This window comes from Copadichromis virginalis, linkage group LG11, assembly GCF_057382275.1.
Source record: "Copadichromis virginalis isolate Kocher_CV1m ecotype Utaka linkage group LG11, C_Virginalis_male_GT1.1, whole genome shotgun sequence".
Taxonomy (NCBI): domain Eukaryota; kingdom Metazoa; phylum Chordata; class Actinopteri; order Cichliformes; family Cichlidae; genus Copadichromis; species Copadichromis virginalis.
The window spans coordinates 15,109,740-15,125,691 of NC_140628.1; the positions used below are offsets into that span (position 1 = coordinate 15,109,740).

Genomic DNA, 15,952 nt, shown 5'->3' on the forward strand with positions numbered 1-15,952 from the left:
CAACCATGATTCTGGCATGACTGTTGATGCCACACGAGTTGGTTTGGGTATTTCTATAATCTCTGATCTCACTGCAGTCTGCACAGCTCTGTCGAACTGGAGTGAGAAACAAAATTACCCCGTGAGAAATACCTTGATAATGACAAAAGTCTCGGGAGAATGGCCAGAGTGTGCTGACCTGACATTAAAGCCGAAAAGAGCTCTGATAACCACGCTGGGGTGAGCAGAAGAGCATCCAAAACATTTACAACTTCCAGGCAGATGGGCTACAACAAAACAGGACCATGTGTGTTCTCTCCTATCAGCCAAGAACAGAAATTTGAAGCAGCAATGGGAACAGACTCACAAAAACTGGACAACGCAATACTGGAAAAATTAATGATTATGAATAATGAATTTTAATTTCTGCTAAGGCACACAGATGGCAAGGTCAGACTTTGGCATAACTAGCATGACTCCATGAACCCAGACTGCTTTGTGTCAGTTCAGACAGGTGGTGTAGTGGTGTGGTGATTTTTTGTTTTCAGCACACTGAGCATTCATTCATTCATACTGATCACTCATTTATTAAATCCCACTGTCTGAGCAATGCTTCTGAACATGTGCATCGATTTATAGAAGCATTTGAGCATCCAGATGATGAAACTATAGCAACTGTATCAGAATTGTAAGTGTTTGTTGTGTGTGTATGAGCTTAACCTCCTCTCAGGGTTTTTGTTGAGCAACCCTTTCAGAAGACTCTGGAAATCCTGGCAGGGAGAACCTGCAGAAACCACTGTACAAAGAAGAAAATTAACCAAACAAACAACAACAAGAATAAAATCAACAATTATCTGTTAAAACTATTTTTTTCTAAATATCAAACACTATATGAAATGTGACATCTTTGTGTGCGAGTCTGTGTCTGTATATAATGATGTGGGTGTGCGAGGAAGTGTTTGTCACCTGTCTGCCTGGGAGGTGGTGGTTCCTTATTCAAGATCATCTCTCTCAATTCAGTGTAGTTGTCAGAGAAGAAGGGGGGTGTACCTGGGAAACAAAAACAATATAGAACAGTACCGTATAACATATTACAGGCCAGAATTAGTATTTTCATTAGTTTGAGTCTGTTTGCATATCAGTACCGGTGTACATGTAGTATAATATACAACCAAGAGACCAGAGATCAGACTTCATATTAGTTTCTGATCCTTCCAAAACCTCTGGAGCACTGTAAGCTGTAGAACCTGAAAATATACATACATAAATGCACACAGAGTAGTTTAAAAAACAGATAGTATAAAGTATACAATATGGTATAGTCTTAACATATTTTAATTTTTTAAAAAGTTTTTATGCTGCTATTTTTTAATCTCACCAAGATTTCAAAACAACATTCCCTACACAAGACTTGTTTTTGTCATTGCCTTAAGTGAAATACCTCTCCTAAGGTTGCACACCCAGAGCACTGGATGCAACATTAAGACCTTGCTTACATTTCCATCTGATCAACAGCAGCTACTAACAGCTGTATATCTTTAGAGCCTCTCTTATCTCTAATCAGCTGGTTTTATACAGTCAACAAATGATAGCATACAGAAACAGCATGATTACTAACCTTGTAATCTTTTCTTTAAGTTGTCAGTGTTCTGATTGCTGTCTCCTTCCTCTATCTCCTCAGATGCAGAGAACAAGGTAAGGAAATCCTGCAGCGTGTCTCCCTCTGCCTTAGACAGACAGAAGTTACCAAACTTCAGAATCCCGCTGCCATCAAGTAGGATCTATGAGCAACAGAAAGAGAAATATTACAACATTCATATATGATGGTAGCATTGCTGTTATACACTTACATAGAGATGAACGCAGGTGCAAACCTTAGCAGGAGTCAGGTCAGAGAAAATGATTCCTAACTCATGGATGTGTTTCAGTCCTTTGACTAAGTGCCATCCAAACCTTCGTACCGCATCTTGTGACAGGCTTCCATCATGGGCAATTACTGACTCCATGGAACCCCCTGAAATTTACAGCACATGTTTGTATGCAAGTTTGGCACATGAGGTGAGAACAAAGAATGACACACCTTGCACTGCTTAAAAAAAATGTGGTTACAGACTATACCAACACTGAATATATATGAGTAATGGGGAAAAACACATTCTGAAAGGACATTTATTATTAAAAACTTAAAATATTAAAGTAATTTAAGCCTTAAGCTGCTATAAGTTGTGGTTCTCATCAAATATATTCTTTGATATTCGGGTACTGTTTATAACAACTGCCAGGAATAATGACTGACCTGTACAAAGCTCCACCACCAACCACAGGTGGTTACTTGTCTCATACCACTCGTAGAAGTTGGCTATATTTGGATGATCCAGATCCTGGGTGAGGCGTACCTTATACAAAAGTGAATCATCAGAACACTTTTATAAAGCAGGCTTTTTACGGCAAAGCTCAATGCCAAATTCCACCTAAAAATATCATGCACTAATCATCCACATGATCTTATTCAATATGAAAAGCACACTGTATATATGCTAGTGTACTGGGAGCAGTGGCCTCAGAAAGGGAGATCATCCCCTAACAGGCGGAAAATAGATTGACAGTTAGATACTAATACTAATCACAGCCTTCTTTGGACTGTTAAAAACAACTCTGTTATTGGTATATAAAACTAATACAACTAGAAGATGTACTACTAAGTTCAAACATTGTCCTACATGGTTAGTAATCTCGGATTTCTTGGTTTTGTCAGTGCATTTGATGGCAACATAGTTGAGATTGCCCTTCCTTCTTCCTTTATAGACAACTGAGTTGTGGCCTGCCCCAAGCTCCTCGTACAGAATGAAGTTTTCCATTTGCTGTGGAGAAGAAAAAAAAAGGCCTAATTTATATCTATTCACTTCAAACTTTTTTTTCCCATCAGTGAAAAACAGAAGCCTTACAGTAATTCAAACTATACCATGCAAGTTGTACAGTACGTATGGAATATTATCTGCTCTTGCACGCGTTTTGATAAATGGGACCTCTGGGAATCTTGTCATAAATCTGTTTTAACAACATCCAAATACATATATATATTTAAAGGTGGGGTACTATATTTGTTGGAGAGCCACACCTGTAAAAAATCCGCCTGATTACCTTTAATTAGCGGAACACCTGTTTTACTACAGCAGCTTCATTAGAGTCAACCACTTTCATAACGAACTCTTAACATTCACCCAGAAAGACAAGACAACAAAGTGTGTATTTTATGCTTAAAATAAATAATTAACCTTTATGTGTGAAAAAACATATATGTTATGAGGCATTAACGTAAACTTTAAAATAACGGTTGACCTCGGGGGCTTCATGGTCTGTTGTACGTTCAGGAGCTCAGGTAGTTTGCACTCTTTGAACAAAAAAAGTTAACAGTTGAAGTGAAAGTAATTATAAGAGACCTGCACACGCCTATACACAGGCTCATAAAAAACATTTGCGATTAATGCTGAGCTTGTTATTTTTTTACACTTCACATTAAAGTAGCTTGAAACCTACCTCTTCAACGACCCGCTGTTTGTGAGCGGAAGAGTGATGGGTCGCATTGTTCCAAATGGAAGAGTGGGGGGTAGTGAAAATGTTGGCATGAAATAAAGGCTGTATCTTCTCGTCATAGTCATTATATGTGCATACAGATAAGTAATTATATTTAATAAAATGTTTCGGTTTAAATAAGATATAAGCAAAACTGTGATTTTGTGAAAAACGCTGTATTAGTTTTAACCTGATCCACCTCCAAATGGTATATTCCCACGTTGCTAGGATACTAGAGTGAACACAACAGACAGCGGGCGCTTGGAATCCAAATTAAAGTGGCTGTAATGGCGTTTTATGATAAACTATAACAGAGAAATTTATAAAACTCAGTTTTAAATTTGTGTTATAAAAATAATTTTCAGAGTACTTCTGAATATTCCGGAGGTAAGCTCTAACTCTGGTCATACTCCGGTCTTCGGGGTCTAAATGCGGGCATACACACAATCCATGTGAGAGTGTAGAATGACGTCATTAATTAAATGATATTGGCAGACAAAAGGCCTTACAGTGTTTGCCAGCCCACAGGGCAGCGGGGACACTGGTGAATTAAGTTAAAACTGTGTGAAATGTGGTCACGTGTGAGACGTTTTCCATTGTGGCTTCGTAAAAGGTGATTGACTTTATTGAAACTGAAATGTTTTTCTAAACCTAACCAAACGGTTTTGTTTCCTCACTCTAATCAAACTGTCTGGAAATGAGAATGAATAAATAAATTGTTTTTAAAAAATGTTTGAAGCTGGCTTACGAATAACTTAATAAGCTAGGGATAGAAGTATGTCAGTCTTTTGCGGCAAATTTCTCTCCATATAAGAGCAGGGAACGGTGGAAATCTGCATAAATTTAAAACTTCCCAACTAGCTAGGTTACATAAAAATGCCAGGGACGAATTCCGGAGAACATATTTCATTCAACAAAATAAAAGCCAGTGATGCTTTCAATGTATTTACCATAGTTTTTTGTTATTGCAAAGTTCAAGTAAAGACAACAGTCATTACATTTCTTAACCCGGCTGTGTAACCCGACTGTGTCAACTGAGGAAGTTCAGGGTCTCTCCAAAGATCCTCAGGATTTTCTATACAGGCGCTGTGGAGAGCATTTTCACAGAACATCACATCGTGGTTTGGGAACAGCTGTGTTAAGGACCAAAAAGCTCTCCAGAGAGTGATCCGTACAGCAGAACGCTGCTGCAGGATTGCTCTCCCCCCGCTTCAGGACACCTAAACCAGGAGATGCCGGACTAGAGCAGCGCAGATACTGAAGGACCCGTCCCATCCTGGCAACAAACTGTTCCAACTTCTGCAATCCGGTAGAAGGTTCCACATCATCCGAGCAAGGACAGAGAGACTCAAGAGAAGTTTCTATCCCCAAGCCATCCGGGCCCTAAACACACACACCCGCCCTCTCACATCATCTATAATTGACTGAGACAGGACTCTCTTCCAAACACTCTAAACCCAGGCACAATGTACATTTCAAATTCCTTTAATTTTAAATATGTTTATATTGTCTATTCTGTAAAATAGTCAGATTGTCTATTCTTATTAATGTACAGAATTCACCTGCTTGCTGCTACTACTGCACATTCACCTAATGTATATACTATATATATATATAATGTTCTTCCTCTACCCCCCCCCCCCCCCCCCCCCCTATTTTTGCACATGTCGAGGAGCGTGTCAGGTTACATTTCACTGTGTTATACTTGTATAACTATGCATGTGACAAATAAAGAACCTTGACCCTTGAACTTTGTAAATACACAATGACAGCTTTCCTGGTTCAATGAAATAGATTGTCTTGACGCATGCTCAATCATCAATGTAAGTAAATCCCAAAAAGTTGATTCTGTTCATCTGGGAATGAAATAGTAACTCCTATGCAATGCCACTTAAATTTATGAAAAATGTGTATGTGTCCATACACTGTAATATAAACAAGAAAATAAGTAAAGTCCTACTCTGAAAATGAAAATGGGGAAGAAAAAAAAATCAGACATTGTCTAGGTAAATGATTTTTCTCACTATCCGTTGTATTATGTTAATTATAGTTTTTTATGCCTCTGAAATGTGAAGAAGGACGGTGTAATATAAATCTATGGTTTGTCAGATAAATTTAATTTCAATTCAGATTTGATTTATTTTCATTTAGATCTAATTTATCTTCGACACACGAGCCATTTATAAAATTTATACTGATTTTACTGCATGTTCTAGTCGATATTTCGTCAATGGAGGTTCACCTCATGTAGTTTGACAACGAATACTGACATTAAGTATTTTATTTTGAAATCTCACAGACCGGAAGTATGTAGTGAGTTTTTCCCGCTTGTATTCAGCTGTGCTCGGTCAGCAGCTTTGTTTCAAGCGCCACACATTCGCTCACTCTTGCCGAGGAAGTAAGAAAGCGGCACAAGTTTTGTGAACAGACACGGGGTTTTGATTCAGATTACACCCGTCGCTGGTTTGCTTGTCTTATTTCCAGACTCGTGTTGAGCTGGTACTGTGACCGGCAGCATCACGGATCATTTTATACCGCCACAGTGTGAGCAGGGTCCGACGGAGCCGCTAAAGTGTCCTTTGGTGTTCGCCCCCACCCCAAAACAGAAACCGGAATCATTTGGACTCTTCGGGGAAATTTGCGCCACAGAAGCGGTAAGAAGTGTTTCACGGTGCTGTGTGTGCAGGTTCGAAAGTTTGCCGATCATGTGGAGCAGGTGCAGGTTGCCACAAACTGGTACCCCTGAACTGTCACCCTAAAAAAACGACGTGAACCCTCTGTGCGTTAATATGCGGTGCGATGTTTCACTGCATTTCCTTTATACGATTTTGTTTTAAGTGACCGTTTTTGTAACCGAACTAATCCCTTGAGCTAGATCGACAGCCTAATAATGAAGCCGTGTTTGCACGAGAGCCATCTGTCTCATGTATTGCCACTGTTTCTAGTCCTTGCCTGTCGCTGCTGCTTTGGGGTGGGCACTTTTAATAAGATTAAGGTAAGATTTAGGTTGATTTAATCTTATCACAGTAAACCTGTCTTCATTCATTAAAAACAGCCGAGGGTCCCTCGGTCTTCACGAGCGGGCTGACAGATTACCACAACCTCAACTTTTGCCCTTAATGTCAAGTGACATGAGGTTATTATTATCATTTCTCAGTTTAGAGAGTTGGATCGTTGCCTCTGTGAATAAAACCCCTATATAAAGTTTTTTGGGAACAAATTGGCAGAAAATGTATCAAATTGAGCTTCAAAATCCAGTCAGAAAAAGGGGCACTCTGCCAATACACTCAATTAGGGAAGAGCCCACCAGAGAAGTCACAGCAACACAGTACTGTAAATTCAATCCATAGTACACTAAACTCTTGCTCCATTTATATACTCTCTAGAGGCTTCTTGCATCATATATACCATGTTTGAGTAGGCTGCTATACCAAGTTGTTCACACATAGTAAGTATCCCTTCACTGACTTCCAGTGAAGCTAGGTATCTTTCCTGTTAGCATATAAGGCTCCACATGGACAGGTCCCTGCTTATATAGCAGAGCCTTTTAAACTTTATCACTGCAGCCGGTGTCTCTGATCCTCTAACCACAGTCTCCTAACTATTCCTCGCTCTACTTTTAAAATGAGAGGCGCTCATGCTTTGAGGTTGTGGCACCCAAACTGGGGAACAGCCTTCCTCAGCCTATCAGGTCAGCCGATTCCATTATTAGTTTTAAACAACAGCTGAAAACACATTTTTATTGGTTAGCTTTCTCTTAATCTTTTCCTCTTTATTTTGGGATGTCGTTTACAGCTCTTTGTATGTATGGAAATATGCATGTTGGAATGCATGCCTGACCACATGGCTGATTACGTGTCTGTATGTCTGTATTTGAACATGTATACTTTAAAGTGTGCATTTTATCCAAACTGTGACGTGCTACGTAACTCTGTGTCTTGAAAAGTGCTATACAAACACACTTATTGTTATGAAGTGATAGTTTTCAGGCGCAACGTTTCTTTGTCGTTCCTAGGAAGCTAAATTAAGGTTCCACTTAGTTTGCCAACTAACAGCACATGATCTGTGGATGGTCTGCGTACTGTCTCACTGCTCAGACACACAGCAGAACACACTGTTAACGCTGTGTCTGCCAAGGAAGTTCACACGGCGTTACTGACAGATTGACTGAGGTGTGTCTCTGGTTGTTGTTTTTTTTCTCAAAGAGCTGTTAGTAGTAATAGCCAAGCCCCTCAATAAGCCAGAATGAGCCTCTTTCTTAAGGACTGCAAAATGTACATTGATTTATTTTGGATAAGAAATATTTCTCCAACTCATAATCAGTCAGCACCCAGACCTCCATGTTGATGTAACACTGGTTACAAATGCTCTGAAAAATCCAGAATAAGTCAAAGGTTGCTTTTATGAATGAGACTCTGAGTGTTAAGGACCTTCAAACATCTCTTACTTCACTGGGATTGTACTTCATGAAAATATGGTCTGGTGTTTGTTTTAAATTATAAATATTATAATATTATTAAAAAATAAATATAGTAACAGTATTTCCAGATTTTAAATAAACAAACAAAAATGGGCACTTTTCTTCTTTGTCATTGTGATTTTTATCACTTGTTTGCCTTTGGCATTGGCCTTTGTTTGCCTGAACACTGGCACTGTCACAAGAATAACTCTGGTGCCGAGTAAAGTTTATCCCATTCTAAAAAATATATAAACTTTAAAAAAAAACTATAAATATATAAAATAGAGGAGCCACATCAACCTTAACTCTGTCCTCGAGACCTTCATTTTTTGTCTAGCGTTGATTCTGTGAGATAAAACAGAAGAGCAGGAGAAAGGGAAAAAATGTTAAATCCAAATCATGTCTCACCCAGCAGGTGAACTTCAGCTTATCTGTATTGGCACAAATGAAGCTGATGTACTGAAAGCCTTCAGCTGGTGGGCTATTTCATATCGTACAGTGTGCAACAATAACAAAAAAAAGCAGGACGAGCACATCCTGTAGGATCTGTGTTGCTGTTTAATACTGTTGTCTAAAAAACAAACAGCAATTCACATCACAGGTGATATCTGACTACTTTACTTGATAGTGACATTTGCTGTTAAAAGCACACAAACTATGGATAAAAAAAGCCTATTTAATGTGAATTATTATGCTAATTTCTACCTCAGTATTTTTATTCTTTGAATGATTCAGTTTAAAATAATCCTTAATCTTATTTAATTCATTTAGTGTCTGAAACATACAGCTTTAGCTCGCTACTATCTCTTTAGGTTAACTTTTTTCCTGATTGGCTAGCCCCGGCAAGCAAAAGTTATGCACAGCGATTGGGTGTGGCTGTGTTTTTCCTCAGAGCCCAAGCTCTGTATCTGAGATGGTCATAATGAGGATATCAGCTCACTTTGACACACCATACAGAACCTAGAGTAGAAAAAAAGCCTGAGTATAAATATGATAGCAGAAAGCCTAAAGCATAATAGGGTACCCTTTAATGGCAAACAGGAAGAGAGTTATTTTTAGTGGGTTACAGTTCGCTGAGCTGTCTCTGCAAAGCATATGTGCTGGTGGTTATTGTGAATCGGGCTGAAGTGTGTATCAGACTCCAACCCAAAAAACGAATAGTTTGTTTTTATTGGTCAAAGAAGATAAAGGATTGCTGGATTAGATACTCCCCACAGTGCTCTTTGCGCTAAGAAGTTCTTCTTGTTTTACAAATACTACAAAGTGTGCAAATACCAGGCCTTGTGTACTCTGCTCTGGTTTGCTGTCACAGTTTGCAGAATCACTTCAGACTGTCAGATTGGCCGTGGGAGGGATTTACAGTACAGTGCAATCAGTACAAAGTGTCGACATGGATGGCTTTCTTTTCTTTTTTCTTTTTTGAAAGATCTGTTTTCCATTCCAACTGTGGGCTATCCCAATGTGAGTCACCTACTGTAAACAGCTTAACTGTATGCATGACATTCTTGGCCATGGTTTTGTTGCTATAACACTGTCTTTCTCTTGTCTATAGAATAATAACAATGATAAATCACTTTAAGAGATGGAATAAGAACTAATCCTTCTTCCACCATGTTCTCCTTCTCATTCTTTCTCTGGATGTGGTCTCGTCTTTCCAGCCGATGGCTGGGATGGAAGAGCTTCTCTCCATTGATGCTTATTTTTAAATGTGGCTGTATCGTCATCTTTATGAGAATCTGTCAACTCCTTTTTCTTGTTTGCTCTTGCAAAGCAGCATCCCTTCCTTTCCTGTCAGCACTACAACCAGGAGGTATTCAACTCTGATAAGTGAAGGGAAAGGTTTTTGAAAAAGCTGTCTTAACCCTCTTCAGCCAGTCATGTGACATTTTTCCTCAACTTCTCTCTTTGTCTTCCTCTTCCTCTTTCCTCCCTGTGAAGACGGTTGAATTGAGACTGTGTGAGTCCATATGAGTAATGGTATCAGATCTCTGTTATCTGACAACATGATTTGAGTCTGTAGGAACACAAAGGACTGGTTGCTATGTGTCACTGAAAGGCGCTCGCATTGTAGGAAGTACGTCAGAGAAGGATACAGTGAAGAGAGATGAAAGGCCAGAAGAGATTCTCTCCTTTATTTGTGTTCGTTTTATGCAAGTCTTGATCTGTTCATAGTTAACAAATCGTACCAGTGAAGCACGGGGACTTAAAAATGCTGTAGTGATACGACCACCTCTGTAGGACAGGGTTCTGTAAATTCAGTACTCATAATAATATAAAACTGAACCGAGCAGGCAGAATGCTAAATCAAAGTCCCTGCATCTACAAAGGTGATTTCATTTGTTAGTCAAATGAGATCCTGCCTGGAGCTGCTGTGTTTCAAAAAACACCAACTGTAACAGTGTGTGGGTACTAAAGATACTGCATTTAGAGCACAGAAAAGACAGTTTTGAGTACTCTCTGGCAGGCATTTATATGTCTGTCACACCATGGAGTGTGAGTGATTGCAACAGTGTAAGTTACAGCCATGAAACTTCACAGGTGTGTCCTAGAGATCAGGCAGAGTTTGAAGATGGGTGTGGTCTGAAAAGCCACTGGGGTGTAAGATTCTCTAGTTCTCCTTTTTCATACATTTGTAAGATATAAGCAGTCATATTTTACCATCAAACTACTAAATCTCTACAAAAGCAGTGTGTTCACAGGGTTAGTTGTCTGTGAAGGTTCTCAGTCATCCAGGTCATCGTAGTCAAAGGAGCTTGCAAAGAAAAGCGTCTGGACTTCTTTAAGTTGCTTGAAGACGTTTCACCTCTCATCCGAAAAGCTTCTTCAGTTCTAAGGTCAAATGGTGGAGAGTCCCAGATTTAAACCCAGTGGGAGTATCCCCCCAAAGATGGACAAAAGGACCCCCTGAAATCCTCTAAGCCCCTGAGCCAAGGTGTGAAAATGGGTGGACATTTTTGTTTGTGCCCAATATTTGATATTGCTGATATCTGAAACCTAGAGAAGATGATGCTGGGGAAAAATGAAAGGTTTCACATAATCTCATTTGCAGGAAAAAGAGTAAGGGGTAAGCAAGAGGGAATTAAAGACGCATCTGAGACTTGACTGAACCTGTTAGGTAAGCTTCTGACCAGTTAAACACGGCTTAAGAATTAGCATTACCCTTTGTATTCAACAGTGCTTGATCCCTTTGTGCATTTGTTGTGTAATAACACGATTATGTGGGCGTTTTGGTTTTTAGTCAAAACCAATGGCTGCCTGATTTCTGTCACCTTCATGTCATTATTATTTATTCAGGGATTTAACATGTCGGCCTGCAGTCCTGAGAGACGTTATGGTACCAGTTTTTACACATTTATGTCTGGTTCAGGACACCTCACCCATTTGCTACTGAGGCTCTTACATGTTTGTGAGCATAGCCAAAAAAGAGGTTTTGAAATATGTCTTAGAGCTGATTTAAGTTCAGCTCAATTGGTCCCTTGAGTCAAAAAACACTGATAGGAAGTAGTTTATGGTGGACACAACGTTCCCTGCGTTTACGCTCTAATTCATGATCACAGCTTGTTTTGCACTCTCTCCTGCTACTAGACTGATGACCACCAAATGTCTGTCAGGATATCTTTGTATATTCCATTATCCAGAACACACACATGCTGCACATAGCAAAACACTGAAAACTGCACAGCTCCAAGTCTAAGTGCTTTACGTGGTCTGCTGCTAAAAGTAAGGAAATCCCCTCTAGCTAGGACAAAAGTGAACACTCAGCTGCTAAAAAGTGCTGCAAAAAGCATGTATTGTGAATTGATGTATTGACTGTGGTGTGCTTAACAGCAGACATGCTAATGGTATGGCTAATAGGTTGTGTTGTGTATCCCAATTCTAACTCTCATAGTACTTGAAAACTGCGGTATTAAATCTCCGTCAGGTAGCTGATATTTAGCAAATAGCGCAGTTGGATGTCTTGTTTCGCCAACTTGGTTGTTCAGCGTAGCTTATTTTGATTCACAGTTGTCTCGATCAAAAGGTGGTAGGTTAGAATTTTTTTTGTGTGTGTGTGCGTGTGTGTGTGTGTGTGTGTGTGTGTGTGTGCGCGCATTTGAATGTAGTAAGAATCAGTTGTTGTCAGTCAGCGTTGGATTAAAGCACTGCTATTCTTTTCCAAGTAGTCGAACATTAAAGGAGGCTTGTCCTCAGTTGGATGTCAGGAAAGAGCTTACTCACCTTGGAACACTGTGAGGTTACACCACATGTGTCAGAAAACAATAAACATATTTTGGTGTCTCCTGTGAGTTCCCATGCATTAAAAGTATGTGAAGTGTAATGCTATCGGGATTCACTCGAATCGACACATTTCTGTTGTTCTCTTGGCGTGTGGTATACGTGGTTTTTCTGTTGTTGCCTATTATCTAAGAGTTGTTAAGGTTAAGTTGGAACAAAGGAAGGGTTAGGCCACTGAGCTGGCCTTGACTCAGTCTTGAAGGAAGACGTTTTTAGCATTACTAAAAGGTTTGGGTGGTGCAGCTCTGGTTTCTTAAAGCAGCTGTTGAATATTTGTGGTCTGTGTTGTAATGTCCATGTTGTTGCATTTTCAAGCCCAGTCAATAGTAACTGATTAACAGACTGCACTGACAAATCAGCTGTTTGTCTTTTTCCAGACTGTCAGGGCTAAGATTGAATAGTTCTTATCTCTGCGTAAGATTACAAAATCTTTTTGGGGTGTCGCAAGTTTTATCTAAAGACTTGCTAACTCAAGTCCTAGGGATCCACACGTAAAGCCTTCCAGACAGCTGATGTAAATGATTTAAAATGTCCACTTAACACATCTGTAATCTCATAGTAAACCCACCTTTACACTTACTGTTATTAACCAAATACAATCAGTGATGAAGATGTGTGTTTGCATGTATTTATCGCAGTCATCTTATATGTGATACAGTGGAACAATCCTTGTACTTTTGCCTCTTAAAAGCAATGAATACACTGACCAGCTCAGTCACACTAAAACACAATGGAAGAGAAGGATAGGAGGGGAAAAAGTCAACACAGTGTGAAGTCATGCTGTTTTGCAATGTGATATTGCATCCATACTGGGACACCAAATATCAGTATTTTATTAAAGAAATTAAAATACCAGTAATAAAATGGCCTCTCTCATGCACTACCATCCTGAGATAATGTTAGTTGAGCAAACTTATTAAATGACCTCAACTGAAAAACAATCCAAAACTGGACACACTCAGCTTGACAAAGATACCTGCTAATTCGAAGTAAGCTAATGGTTTAGTCACACGAGTAAAGGTAGGACAGCAACCACCTTGGATATACTAAAATAAATAAATTAATAAAACAACCTGCCTGGTGATTGCACAGGTCACCTGATAGGAGGCACCTTTCTGCAAACAGACTGACTAGGAGAGACTGCAATTACTCTCAGAGATTCTCAAAGGTTTGCAAATAATTTAATCTAATTTAAAACATTCCCATTTATAATGTTGCCATAAACATGTTTGCAGCAGTCTGAATCAGTCTCAACACCTTCAGTGGACTCGACTCAACTGACTGCCAGCTGGTTATTTTCATATGGAACAGGAATTGCTGAGCACAAACGTAAATATTAAATGTGAATTTCTGTCTATGTAGTCCTGACTATTTATCACAATTAATTGGTGAGTTATGAGAAACCGATTGCATGTAACTCCCAACTAGAGCAGGGCGATATGACCAAAAATATTTATCACGATATACATTTGAAAATTTGCAATAACGATATAACTGACGATATAACTGACACTAGACAAAATACTTTACAACTCCACAACTTTATTAGTGCAAAAAAACCCCCAAAACATCAATGTATTTTCACTTAAACAAGCAGGTGTTTTATGTGAATTAAAGTTATATAAAAATGTAACAGTGCAAATTCAAATTCCTTGCTGACAATTGTTGAGACAACGCCGGTCTCTGCGATTCTTTTGGTCCTGGTAGAGATCACGCTGAGATGTTTCCATGTTTTGCACAATCCTTTTATTACCAATTATTCTTACAGATGCATCTGGAGATCAGCACACTGCAGTTCTATGCTAAAGGCTGATCTCTAGAACTCCACACAACAGTTACAGTTATAACCTCTGGTCTCCTCCCCCCTACAGTAAACATCCCCACAAATGGAAATACACTAGTACAGTGGCCAAGGGTGCTGACACCCTGACCCCCATCTCCTTTTATGGTAGTGCCCGTTTGCCCTTTGTCTGCTCCTCACCCTCAGTAACTCTTGCTACTGTCCTGGGGGTGGGGGTTGATTGTTCTCCTGCCCTGTACCTCAGTTCTTTGTTCCCATTCCAAGCCTATTTTCTATTTTGTATTCTTACACCCATTAACCGCAATATTATAATGTTGCAAGCAATCACAAACTATATTCTCTTTAACTCTGATGTATGTTAAGGAATCTATTCTCAACACAGTTTAACCAAAAGGCATTTCCAGTGGAAATTGGCCGACATATCCTCAGCATAACCATGTATAATATCCACAAAACTTAAAAAGAGGTCATACACACACAATACGGTAATATTATGTTGAAGCAGAGTACGTATCACTCCGCCAGGCTCCTGACTACGATAGTAGTAATGCTCCGATAATCCATCAAGCAGTCCAGGTTCGTGGCTTAGCAAAGTCGTACTGAAACATTTGACAGATTTTCGAGCGCCGTGTACCACATAAAATCGTTTCTTTTTTTTTCTTTTTTTCTTTTTTTTTTTTTCTCGTTTCGAGGTCAGTAAACACAACCAGAATTCATACATAAGGCACACGGGATTATAAGGGGCACTGTCGATTTTCAGAAAAATCAAAGGATTGATTTTTAGTGTGCCATATTTTCCAAAAAACACGGTAATAACGACGGCCCGCTAGCATGCGCTACCAAAACTAGTGCTTTGTTGTGTATCTGACGGACGAAAGCTAAACCAGTTCCACACCACTGAAGTTGCGTTTCATTCAACGATTTGCTTTCGCTGCCATGCTTTTTCCGACGTGTGCGTATGAAAACAAAGGCACTGCGCATGCGCGTCTTACCCATATTCTATCGCGATATTTCATTTTTCTATCGTTGCCCAAAATTATACCGGTATTACCGTGAACGGTATGATATGGCCCAGCCCTACTCCCAACTTGATCCCATTCAATCACAGACGATGGCAGACTGACTCCGACTTAGGACAGGTTTTAATGACAGCATTGTTATGGCTATTATATTATTATATATAATATTATGCATTATCAATCCTGTCCAGGTATTTGTAGTTTTTTGTACCTCCTTAAACCACTGTCTACTACAACTAGAGAACATGCTTAAAATATTCTAACATGTCAACACCCTTGTTATCCACCCATATTAGTTTGTCCATTTACTTTTAAGCATCTGAAAATGGGGGACTACATATAAAAATGACTGTCACTCTGAAACAGTTAATGCAATCATTTCTTAAACCCCTTGAATTAAAGCTGAAAATCTGCCTTTCAATTTTATGTTTGTTTGATTGATTTAAGATCCTATGAGGGGATGTAAAGACACAAAAATACGAAAGCGACGTCGTCCAAAAACTTCTTGACCTTACTGTATCATTGTTGCAAAACCTGTGACATAATGAAAACGATGAAGTTGGTGGAAACTACACCTTGTCCTTGAGCCCTGGCTCCACAGCACGATGATATGTTGTTCCCACCATGTGGAATTTTGTGGCCATAACATAGTTGATCCTTGTGTTGCTGACCTAGTTATTACTGAAACTTAACTTCAAAGTACAGTAGTGCTCGGTCAGCATTACACTTGTATAGCAATGACACATCCTTCATTCAGGTTGCTAAATGTGACACAGTTCAATTATCTCAAAAGGAAAACACTTGAATGAAACTATTTAATAACAGCGTTGCTTTGTTTTTCTGCTT

General features: G+C 39.2%; 1 protein-coding gene across 7 annotated transcripts in view; it reads right to left on the reverse strand.

Moving 5' to 3' along the window:
- ulk4 (unc-51 like kinase 4) overlaps positions 1-3,570 on the reverse strand; it is a 102,876-nt gene extending 99,306 nt beyond the window's left edge. For 5 of the 7 annotated variants that reach the window (XR_014923008.1, XR_014923007.1, XM_085473276.1 and 2 more), the window contains exons 1-9: positions 3,517-3,570; positions 2,700-2,840; positions 2,276-2,375; positions 1,854-1,993; positions 1,598-1,760; positions 1,125-1,226; positions 946-1,029; positions 700-775; positions 179-298 (exon numbers count right to left, since the gene is read on the reverse strand). Coding sequence is in view for 5 of the 7 variants with exons in the window: in XM_085473276.1 (XP_085329402.1) it covers positions 179-298; positions 700-775; positions 946-1,029; positions 1,125-1,226; positions 1,598-1,760; positions 1,854-1,993; positions 2,276-2,375; positions 2,700-2,837 (923 nt within the window). In the remaining 2 variants the exon portion in view is untranslated. Of the gene's footprint in view, positions 1-178; positions 299-699; positions 776-945; positions 1,030-1,124; positions 1,227-1,597; positions 1,761-1,853; positions 1,994-2,275; positions 2,376-2,699; positions 2,841-3,318; positions 3,374-3,516 lie in introns of those variants that run through there. The other 2 variants (XM_085473272.1, XM_085473273.1) reach the window with 2 other exon arrangements.
- Positions 3,571-15,952: the final 12,382 nt, after the last annotated feature.